Source organism: Onychomys torridus, chromosome 3 (assembly GCF_903995425.1).
Source record: "Onychomys torridus chromosome 3, mOncTor1.1, whole genome shotgun sequence".
Lineage (NCBI taxonomy): Eukaryota > Metazoa > Chordata > Mammalia > Rodentia > Cricetidae > Onychomys > Onychomys torridus.
Genome location: NC_050445.1, coordinates 103,514,622 through 103,526,498, shown reverse-complemented (window position 1 = coordinate 103,526,498; position 11,877 = coordinate 103,514,622). Strand labels below are relative to the sequence as shown.

Below are 11,877 nucleotides of genomic sequence, written 5' to 3'. Positions count from 1 at the left end.
AATCCCACTTCAAGGAGATAGCCCTGTCTGACTGAAAATAAAGCTATCTTAATTTGACCCAAGAATTTGGATAATGATCTTTATTCGTTTGTTGGAACTGACAGTAACTGAGGGTCTAAGAGCACTGATTGTTCTTCTGGAGGACCTAGGTTTGATTCCCCTACCCACATGGTGGGTCACAACAGCTCACAACTTTTCTGGCCTCTGCAGGCACTGCATACAATATGACAAACAGACACACATACAAAACACCCATACACATAAAAAATAAGTTTTTAATCAAGTTAAATTAAAATAATGAACACCTGTGAACCCACACATTAGCCCAAGAGCAAGTTACAGGGCTCTTCCATATTCTGGATCCCTCACCTCCATCTTACTAGCCCACCTCTCTGTGGTCTTAGGGAACCACAGCTGTGGTATGTTGACATTGACAAAAAGTCAAACTACAAACTCAAGTGCACCACACACAAAAGAACAATTTTAACAATAAACTATAATAATACTTACTTGAAATATGTGAGCCAGATCTCTGCCACATACCTAGCCACACACTCTCCTAGAGTATGAGGCAGGAACATCACTTTAACCCAAGAATTTGAAGCTAGCCTAGATACAGCACAGCCAAGCCTTATCTCAAAACAAGGGGGGGTAAAATAACCATACATATGAATTGCTTATTCTAGACTTTTCCATATACTATTTCCAGATCATAGTCAACCCTAATTCAACCTATGCAAAGTGAAACTGCAAAAGGACACTCCATAACAATATAAATATATGACACAGTTTACCTTTTTTTTTCCCTTTTCTAAAATTTTTGTTTTATTTTTAAATTACATGTATACGGCCGGGTGGTGGTGCACACACCTTTAATCCCAGCACTTAAGAGGCAGAAGCAGGCGGATGTCTGTGAGTTCGAGGCCAGCCTGGTCTACAGAGTGAGTTCCAGGACAGGCTCCAAAGCTACAGAGAAACCCAGGGGGGGCGGGGGGAATTACATGTATGTCTACGTGTCTGTGTTTGGGTATGTATGTGCCCACAAGTGCAAGTGCTGGCAGAGGCCAGAAAGGGCACTGGATTCCCTGGAGCTCGAGTTAGACGGTTCGAGCCACTCAACATGGATTCTGGGAACTGAATTCAGGTCCTCAGCAAGAGCATTACACACTCTTAACTATGAACCATCTCTCCAGCCTAATAGTTTTCCTTTTAAAAGTAGGCATTTTTCTGGGCTAACAAGATGGATCAGCAGGTTATGGCACTTGCTGCCAAATCTTACATGAGTTTGATCCCTGGGTCTCACCGTCAGTGAAAGGAGAGAACTGACTCTCATATGCAACTGTCCTTTGACCTCTACATCCTGTAGCATGTGTATGCCCAAACACATACACATACACACAAAAATGTATTTTAAAATCTTGAATATCTAATCTCAGTACTAAGCGAAGCCCCAAAACAATATACCAGATACAGTCTCAAAACTGGTTCCCAAGTAGCAGACTGTTAGGGGTGGGGTGGGGGGGTGGAAAAAGGCCTGAGGACCTCAGTGTGGATCCCAGTGGTTCCATAAAAGCTGAGCTGGAGTGGCAGCCCACCTGAAATCCTAAAGCCCAGTATGTGGGGCTGGAGAACCCCTGATAAGCTGGCCAGCTAGACAAACTGAATTGGTAAGTTCTCAATTCAGTGAGAGAGACTGCCTCAGAAAATTAACTCTTAGAAAGCAATTGAGGAAGACACACCTAATGTTAACCTCTGACCTCTACCAGCATGAGTACACAGTGTATGTAAAGGTGTGTGTGTGCTTGCATGCACACACAGTTCCCACTAATAGAAACCAATGCACATGTTTGATTTCGGGTCTGAGGAGGAAGTGCACACAATGTATTTGAGGGATCTCAGTGGAACAGAAAGCTATTTTCAACTGGGGCCATTTCAAAAGCCTAACCCTAACCATAGCAAGTCAGTTGAAAAATCAGTAAATAAGCTAAAAGGCCACCATGTAAAATAATTTGTGAGTTCATGTTAGAAAACACGAGGGGTTGGGGATTTAGCTCAGTGGTAGAGCGCTTGCCTAGCAAGCGCAAGGTCCTGGGTTCGATCCTCAGCTCCAAAAAAAGAAAGAAAACACGAGTCAAACCCAAACTCTGAAAATGAGTAAAGAAATAGAAACCCAAGTAATGATCTTGCCTTCCCTGTGCAAACTGCATATACTGGCAATAAAATACTTGCAAGTGCACTCAGAAGGCTGTAACTACTTCAAGTCTGGACTAGGCGGTTATCCGTGGTAGTTACATCTATTCAGTACAAAGTCTTGGGGAACATGAACAATGTTCAATGACACCGCTGGAGCCTATAGGTAAATCTTGTTCTTAAAACATCACAAAAAGAGGGTTGGAGAGGCAGCTTACTACTGGTTAAGGTTAAGATCATATAGCTCTTACAAAGGACAAGAGTTCAAGTTCCCAGCACACATATCAGGTGGTTCACAACTGCCTGTAACTCTAGCTCTAAGAGGATCTAATACTTCCAGCTTCCATAAGCACCTGCACCTACATGTACACAGACCCACATCCACACTCACATAATTAAAAATAAAATCTAAAAAGGAAAAAACTGTTATTTTATAACCAGAAAATAATTACTGGGGACACTTATTGAACTAGTTTCCAGAGCTGCACTCAAGACCTTTTGGTGTCAGGTCCAAGGATTAGACCTGAAAATCTTATGCTTATGAGCACTCTCCAAAACTCTGCATGCTATAGCCCAAATTGGCACTAGCAATTGAGACCAGGGCCCCGAAGTTCTCACCTAGCACTGAAACCCTGGGGCTAGAGTACCAGCAACTCAGAATGTTTCAGAATAATGGCAGAGGGGCAAGTGGCTATACCAAGTACCAGTGCCCGGAAAGGACCAGATCTGTGAAGATGGCATACCTGTGAGGGATTTTTCTAGACTGAATCCTGTAGGTGGAAGACCCACCCTAAATCTGGGCCACACCTGTGGCAGCCCATATAAAGAGAAAAAAGGAAGCTTGCTTTTTGCCTGCTTGCCCTCACTCTCACAGCAACGTCATGCATCCTGCAGTAAAGCACTCCTCCCTCGCTGGTATTAGAGCCTACTTCTGGATTGGAATGTAGACTGAAAATCAGCTGAGATATCCCACATTGTGACTGAACAACTAATGGATTCTTGGCCTTTCTGTTAGGAGACAGTCATTGTTGGACTAGTCCGACCATAGTCTGTAATCACTCTAATAAATCCCCTTTAATATGCTGCAAGCCGCAGGAAAACTCAATGGAATTCAGCTACTATCACAAAAGCTACTACTTGGAAAAGTCAAGGACTTCTCCAAAGGTCAAGCCATGGCTTAAGAAGTCTTGGTGATGTTTTAGCTTTTGTATATATATTATCTGGTTCCTAAAATGATTTTCTTGGGTGCTTCCAAAAACTCCTAACAGTGTATTTATCTAAAATGCTTATCAAGCATCCAAGGCCAAACGAAAACAACACCTTTCTCCTAGGTCAGATGGATAGGATAGCTTTATGTCTTGTGCAATTTAGGGTGAGACCCTCCTTTCTTATACAGCCTTACTAATAGACCCCTAACTTTACCTAACCACTTCTAGGAATGTAGACTGAGCACATAGACCTCCTGTTCGATAACTAACCGGTCATGAGCACTCAGTTGACCTCATCTTTTACCACTCCCATTTTCAGGTCGTAAAAGAAAGCCTGGTGGAAAATTCTTACCTACCTTTATGACCCTGTAGAATTCAAGCCTGGTGACCTTGCTTTACCAGGGGCTTGCTATCGCTTGGGTTTATAACTGGATTCCTGGGAGACTTAAAGGGAATGTAGAGAACTTAGAGACGGAGAATAGAGAGGGGTAAGGAGGATTTTGACCAGAGAGAATGTGTGGACAAGATGGAAGATGAGGAAGAGTCAGATGGGGAAGTACTAGCTGGGTAAGAACAAGATGAAAAGGACCTAGATAAGGCAGAATTAAGATGAGAGAATTAAGATAGAACTTAGAGGGAACAGTAGATAAATATAGAGAGAAATCAGGCAAGAAAGGAACTAGGCACAAGAACAGAACCGAAGCTGTGAAAACAGGATATTATGCCAGAGGAATTAAATCAAGTAGACTATAGAGCTCGGTGTGCTGAGATTCTATTTCCCAAAAATAGTCCTCGCCATTTGTAGTTTCTCTCCTGAGCCCCTGGAAGTATTAAATACCTAAGTTCATTCTATCAGTTCTGCTTCTCTGGAGAACGCTGACTAATACAACACACATTAAAATTGAGTCCACCTATTTTGGTTTTGCCTTTGTTTATTGAGACAGGATCTCACACTGTAGCCCAGGCAGGCAGGCCTCAAACTTGTGTCAGTCCTCCTGTCTCAGCCCCAAACTACAGGTATGATGTGAGCCATCATGTCTGACCTTTCTTCCCTACCCCATTCAGCCTGAGACTAAGATTTAGCCATACTGATTAAAAATACAAAACATACCAGTACGGAGGACATCACAGTGACAAGCGAATAGGTCTTTGTTCCCCAGTTTCCCTTCCCACAGCCTGTGGTCCTCACATGGAGGCATTACTACAGTGGGTGTGCAGGGAATACTAGCACACCTGCTCCCAGGAGAGAACGGCCTGGCTCCCATTCTCGGAGTTGTCACATTGACTTTGGTCACAACAATCAAAAGTAGAGAAAGGGCTGGAATAATGGCTCAGCAGTTAAGAGCACTGGCTATTCTTTCAGAAGTCTTGAGTTCAATTCCCAGCACCCACATGTTGGTTCACAACTGTTAATAACTGTAGTCCCATGACATCCGATGACCTTTTCTGGTGTGCAGACATACAAGCAGACAAAATACCCATATACATAAATAAATCTTTAAAAGGGGGGAGGGGTGTTGTGCAGAAACCTCCTGGAGTTATACAGCCTTCCCCAAGCTCAGGGAAGGTGCATTTCCCAGCCCCTGCCCTCATCCACAACTGTGGGTGGATAGTTAGGCATTTTCTAGTGCCTTCTTCCTCCACACTTCTTCCACATCACCAGACCTTCTTCCTGGCTAACCCACACTCTGGATGCCAAGGTATGTTACTAGAGGGTGCCAGCTCTGCCCCCAGATAGCCAGTAACTTGTGTGTTTGCTTACTTGTGGCCTTATCTAAGATCAACACCAGCACCTCCTGCCTCCAGAAGCTTCCAGGGGCCGAGTAGACAAGCCTCATATCCCAGCCAATGCCTGGTCACCATGCATACAGGTGTTTCCTCACCACCTCCATCTTCAGCCCCTCTGGGCCCCAAGGCCAAATGGTTTCTAAGTTCAGGTGGGTGACAGGGCTACGAAGGTGCCTGGTAATATAGTTATGTTGGGCTAGGACTAAACATAGAATTTCAGCTCCCCTGCCAGATGGTCTTTTTCTCAGAGGAGGTACAACCCAGCCCATGCCTCACCTGTCCCTAGAGTTCTGACAAGGGCCCAATCTCTTCCAGAACTACCTAGTAGGTCAGGATGTCAGGGAGCCCTGAATCATTTGTTCTGCTATCACTGCCACCCCAACTGGACATCCACCCAGAGTGGCCCTATTGATGCAATGTCACTATCACTGTGGCAGCAGGGACAGGTCAGAAAGCAGTGCTTCAAGAGTCAGAAGCCTGCACTGCCCCAGGTAGACAGCTATAGGCCCCAGCCCCCAGACCATCCTATTTTTCTTTTTGTTTTTTTGTTTTCCAAGATGAGGTTTCTCTGTGTAGCCCTGGCTGTCACACTCACTCTATAAATCAGGCTGGCCTCAAATTCAGACATCTGCCTGCCTCTGCCTACCAAATGCTAGAATGAAAGGCATGCACCAACCACCACCCAGCCCTATTTTTTTCTTAAGAGCATTATAGAAGAGTATCCAACCACACGAAGCCCTCTAGAAGTGGCAGGTCCTAGGACCAATAGAATCTGGCATACTCGTGTCACAACCCTGGGCACAGTTCAACACAGCTTCCCCCCCTCCTACCCTGTCCCTCGGTCCTCAAAGAACTAGCAGGCAAGGGGAGTGGATCTTTGTGGCAAAATTCCCAAGAACTGCCCTTGTCAGAGCTATGCAGCAGGGCTCCCAACACCAAGCCCATTTCATCTGCTCTTCCACAATGGGCACCCCTTGTCCTAGGGCCATGATACCTGCCAGAGGACAGAGAGGCAAGCTGTCAGGTTAGCAAACACCAGCCCGGGCTGGTGTATGGCTCAATGGAAAATGCCTATCAAGTACAAGACCCTGGGAATTATGCCCAACAGTCCAAAACAAAACAAAAATAATCAGTAAGACCAAACAATCACCTTTTACCACACAGAAGACCAATAAAACATGGCCACCAGATGAGCATTCCCCCACACTTGCTCCCTAGGAAAGGCAGTTCAGCCCATCTTTGGGAACACCCCAGAAGCAGATGTCTATGTAATCAGTGTGTGGAAGTCAGAGACAAAGCTGAACAAAATCTGAAAGCTCTCCTGGTGGCAAAACCATCTCACATGGAAAGGGGCAAGCCAAGATCATACCACAACTAAGCCAGATGCCAGAGCTCCTCACCTGCCAACCCTCTACCAGGGCCAAGCCTGGTATTACAGAGACATCAGGAGCTGATGCCCCCCCAGAAGCCACCTGGATACCTCTCAGGACACCTGACTGCCACTGTTGTTCTTCAACAGTGGGGAGGCAAAGAGTACTTAGTTCCCAAGGAATGCAATACTGCCCACACAAAGGAGACAGCCTCAGAGGTGAGGCTGTCAGATCCAAACAAACACAAGGCTTCCTATATAAGGAGCAGCCAAGCAGCAGGCACCACATCTCCAGGCATTCCAGGTAGGCTCTCTGCTGTGTGTTTGTATATGTGTACTTGTGTATGCATAACTGTGTGTCTAAATTACTCACTACTAGCCATTCACTTACTTCCTCTGGGCGTCAGTGAGCTCACTGAACAAAGGGGACAGTGAACAACCTAGGTTAGTCTGGCTCTGAGACAAAGCTGGATAAAGAACAAGTAACTGGGGTGGACACTGCAACCTTCCAGCACATCATGCTCTACCTCAACAGTTTAGGAAAGGCAGAGTTCAGCCTTCAGTTCTCCCACCGTTTTAAGATGGGGACAAGAGAGCCTTGCTTCACTCAGCAGTCCTACCCTTCCTTCTACAAGTTTGCGAGGTTCCAACCTGAGCAAAATCTAAGACATGGAGATGAGGTATGCTATCAGACGACCTTCTCTCCCCAGGGCCATCTCTCCCCACCATCAAGGCCATGCCGTCTTCAGGGACCATCTGCAGTCTGCTACTTCTGAGCGTGCTCTGGATGGATGTGGCCATGACAGGCTCCAGCTTCCTAAGCCCAGAGCACCAGAAAGCCCAGGTAAGTCCATCTTCACAAGCCCCACATCCACCCTGACCTGGGGTCTGTTCCAGCCCTATGACAGCAGCAGTGGCTCCATCTTTCTGGGCTTCAAGCCTTCTCACAGCATAAAGGAAGCCTCTGGACATGACCCAATTCTGCTTTTGGAATGATATGCAATTTTAAGACCCTAAAGAGAAAACCTCACCCAAGCATGGTAGTGTAATCCCTATACTAGTAGATGAAGGCAGATGAGTCTCAAATTCAAGCCCAGCCTGGGCCACATAGTGAGACTCTATCTAAAAAAAAAAACTAAAACTAATTTTAAATTTTAAGAAAAATAAGGCAGTTGTGGTGGCGCACACTGGTAGGATTTGCTGAAGGAGGCGGAGGCAGGAGGATCACGAGTTCGAGGCCAGCCTGGGCTACACATTTAGCTGGGTGGTGGTGGTGTACGCCTTTAATTCCAGCACTCAAGAGGCAGAGGCAGGCGGATCTCTGTGAGTTCGAGGTCAGCCTGGTCTACAGAGCAAGATCCAGGAAAGGCACAAAGCTAACAGAGAAACCTGTCTCGAAAAAACAAAACAAAAAAAAGAAAGAAAAAGAAAAAGAAAAGTGACCCTCTTCTCCTTCCTAGCAGAGAAAGGAATCCAAGAAGCCACCAGCCAAACTGCAGCCACGATCTCTGGAAGGCTGGCTCCACCCAGAGGGCAGAGGACAGTCAGAAGGGACAGAGGAGGAACTGGAGATCAGGGTTGGTACCCAGGCGTCAGTATGTTCTTAGAGCAGTAAAGGGAGGGGTTTTTTTTGGGGGGGGGGCATGGAATGTAAACTAAATGCAGGGCTTTTCAAGCTACTCAAGAATCAGAGTCCAGCAACAACAGCTCCACAAAGAGTTCAGGGTCTCTGGCCCAAGAGCAAAATGTCCACAGGTTAACTATGCTGCAAGGGTAGCAAGGAACAGCCACGAGCAGCAAAGAAGTCAGCAGACTGGAGGGGGGGGGGTTGTCACAAAGAGCCAGGAAGCACAGAGAGACAGACAGAGACAGAAGAAAGCCTCTGCCTATCAGGCCTGCCCTGGTTATGGAGAGGTGAGTGGCCTGCTCACACCTGTGGCCTAATGAGTCAGTTTTGCTCTGAAAAATTTTGCATTGGGTAAGGAAAAACCACAAACAGCTCAAGGATTGGGAGAAAGGAATAAAGGAATCCAGAGATGCCTCTCAGCAGCTCACCTTAGGATTCCCCTGAGAACTGTAAGTAGCATTTGGCAAGGTCAGTCCCTATACTGTGTGTCTACATGCAACTTAGTCTTCAAACACGGCATGATTAACTGGGTGGGCAGCAGGGGGCACAACCTGGGGCTTTACAAATGCTAGGCCTGTGCTCTGCCAAGGGTCACATCCGCAGCCTGTTCTACTGTTATCATGAACCACTTACTCTCTACAAAACCCTGTAAGATAAGTGAGGCTGGCATCATTTGCTAAACTTTGCAGATAAGAAACACAAGTTGAAAGGTGAACTCACTTACCCAAGGCTATCAGGTCAGGGTTTCCTTCTCCCATCTTCCTCTCTGATCAAGGGCAAATGCCAATGCCAAGATCGCCAAACTCCTGGTTTCTGACCCTCTCTGGAATCTGAGTGTCTTCTCAAACCCTTGCTTCACAGGAAGTGTGACCCTTAAGACTAAATCCTCTTCCTCCTCAAGGTTCCTTCACTAACATGGCATGGACACAGTCTTGAGACAACCAGGTCCACACTGGGCAAGTGGCTACCCCATCCATAAGAGCCCTGCACTTAGTTCTTACAGGGAAGAAGTTTTAGCACAGGGCCAGGATTAACATTTCCTAGATCCTATGATCCTCAACAGGAGCTAGCCAGACATGTGGCCTACTTAGCAAGTACTAGGCACAAACAGATGGAGAGGCCTGTAGCATGCTAGGCACAGAGTATGACAACTGCCTACCCTCCCATTTGGGGCTCCATCTCTCCGAAAAGGTTTTCTCCCCAAAATCAGATCTGTAGACAGAACACCAACTACCTCTACCACACTAAACAGATGGACCATGAATCAAGAAAGAAGCTTTTCCAAGTTGTATGAGAACCAAATGCTACCATCTCTCACATGCCCAACCATTCAGTCCTAGGGTGTCAGCTCCAGCAGGCCCCCTAATGGATGTGTGGTTTTCTTCCTTGGTAGTTAGGTGATCTGACCTAACTTGCACAGACAACGGAATATGAGAAGAAAATTTAGCATTTGCTGAAGATAAGGCTAGAAGGGCCCCAGGTCCCTAAAAGTCACAGCACTCCCCATCTATGCTGCTCCCTATTCATATTTCCTGAGGCTGAAACAAACTGAGAAATGGGCTACCATCCACCTGGTGCCTAGCAGCCTGATAGAGCCTGTACCCACGCCAAGCAAGGACTGGGGACTAAGCAGATTTTCTAAATTCTTGGCTATCACCTCTATCTGTGACACAGGGAGGTCATCCAGGCTCGCTTCTACCCTGAAGACGGGGAGAGTACCAGACCAGTTAGCACTCCCCTCTGGCTCTAAAATTACATTCACAGACCACTCAGATGGCCAACATATCCAGGCCTCACTGGGGAGAGGTGGTGTATGGGGCAGGGCAGGCAGAATGAGGCCTCAGGACCTCCCAATCCTACCTCCTAGTTCAACGCTCCCTTTGACGTTGGTATCAAGCTGTCAGGAGCTCAGTACCAGCAGCATGGCCGGGCCCTGGGGAAGTTTCTTCAGGACATCCTCTGGGAAGAGGTCAAAGGTGAGTCAATCTGAAATGGAGCTTAATCTATTTTATGAGTGACATAAATTTTCTTTCCCAACCCCACTCTCGAGCTTCAAATCTCTCTCTTTTTTTTTTTTTTTTTTTTTTTTGAGTTTCTAATCTTCCTCACTACTTGTGGAAAAGGGTGCTGAGCTGGTATGTGTGGGCAGTCCAGGAGGGCTGGAGCACCAGGTCCATCTTCAACGCTCTACGTTCTAGAAACTAGTGTTAGCTAGCTGCTAGGCCCTATCTGAGGCTGTTCTTTTAACTGTGAGGTAGGGCTGATATACCTATTGCCAGCATTTCAGATTATCTGGCTTTGAAATATCATTACAGTGCAACTTCATGAAGGGAATCTGCCACAATGTACTGAAAATGCTAACAGACACATACCTTAAGTTTTGTTTTTGGTTATTTTTTGTTTTTTTCCGAGACAGGGTTTCTCTGTGTAACAACCCTGGCTGTCCTAGAACTCACTTTGTAGACCAGACTGGCCTGGAAAACACAGAGGTCCTCCTGCCTTAGTCTCCCAAGTGCTGGGATTAAATGTGTGCGCTAGCTAACACGTCCGGCTAAACCTTAGGTTTTTTTGTGTAGAGATAGGATGAAACATAAGCACACTATCACTGAGCTGCATCTCTGGTATTCAGTACCCCCTTACTCTGTGAAATAAAAACCCAGCTTTTCCACGCCTGAGGAAAACAAAAATTTCAAGAACAAGCTACATTCTTTCCCTAAGCACTTCCTCACAAATATGGCAGTCATACACACCTCACCATACAGATGAGGAAAGCAAGATTTGGGGATATAAGGACACTTACCCAAGAGTACATAGTCCACACTCAAATGCCATCTTCCAAGTCCAAGGCCAGTGATCCCCACCCCCATCCCTACACACTTGCACACCAGGATTAGGGAGAGCAATTTTGATGACACAAGCAAGATGGCGAACCTGAAGACTACCTTGACCTCTTGGTTTTTCAGAAGCACCAGCTGACAAGTGACTACCAACAGGACTGGTTCACCGTGATTTCCTCCTGAGCAAGAACTCACATCCAACCGTAGCCTCCTCAGCAACTCCCCGCACTCTCCCACTGCTGCCTTAAGAATAAATGCTCAAGCTGTGTGCCAAATGTTCAAAACAATTTTTTTCATCAACATGGTAAAGTTCACATTTTACTTAAATATTATTGAAACAATGAAATGAAAAAATGCTTTAAGTTTATGACCCATGAGAAAAGAAAAACAAAGGGACAGCAAGGCAGGAACATGCTTGAAACCCAAAGGAAGCTTTTCTCATTCCAGCAGTAAAACAACAGGAGGCATGTAAGACAGAAGGTTCTAAAGGTGAGGGTTAGAGGCCACAAACAGTTTATCTCATAGCAGAGCTTCCTGAGTAATTAAGAGCTACACTAGGAGTTTCCAAAAAGCCACCAATGGCTGCATTCATAAAGATACCAGTTGGTGATAGTCTCAGAATCACACACTCGAGCCTGTCTGGGGTGATCAGAATGGGTGCTTGGCAATGGCTTTCGGACCATACCACACAGAGCCCTTCATGATAACCACATTCTCCACTCTTCAACTCCTGGACAAGTCTGGCAAAGTAAATGTCCCATGTGCTGAAGGCTGGTCACTACCTGATACCTGGGTAGATGCCCCAAAATATTTCTCAAATTCCAGCTCACAACTCATGAGCCTTAATCCCCAAGTCCT

General features: G+C 46.1%; 1 protein-coding gene across 2 annotated transcripts; it reads left to right on the top strand.

Annotated features, from left to right (window-relative positions):
* Window positions 1–5,892: 5,892 nt before the first annotated feature.
* On the top strand, window positions 5,893–11,388 carry Ghrl (ghrelin and obestatin prepropeptide). 2 transcript variants are annotated; one of them, XM_036180331.1, is made up of 4 exons: window positions 5,893–7,399; window positions 8,019–8,132; window positions 10,050–10,158; window positions 11,146–11,388. In XM_036180331.1, exons 1-4 carry the CDS (start codon window positions 7,238–7,240, stop codon window positions 11,163–11,165), a joined length of 405 nt encoding a protein of 134 aa, XP_036036224.1. In that variant the 5' UTR covers window positions 5,893–7,237; the 3' UTR covers window positions 11,166–11,388. The 2 variants fall into 2 exon arrangements, with proteins under 2 accessions (XP_036036224.1, XP_036036223.1); XM_036180330.1 differs by having other exon boundaries at window positions 8,016–8,132.
* Window positions 11,389–11,877: the final 489 nt, after the last annotated feature.

Coding starts and splice junctions, on each gene's coding strand:
- Ghrl (XM_036180330.1), top strand. CDS start 7,238: ATGCTATCAGACGACCTTCTCTCCCCAGGGCCATCTCTCCCCACCATC. Junction 7,400..8,015: donor CAGAGCACCAGAAAGCCCAG/GTAAGTCCATCT, acceptor TCTCCTTCCTAG/CAGAGAAAGGAATCCAAGAA. Junction 10,159..11,145: donor CCTCTGGGAAGAGGTCAAAG/GTGAGTCAATCT, acceptor TTGGTTTTTCAG/AAGCACCAGCTGACAAGTGA.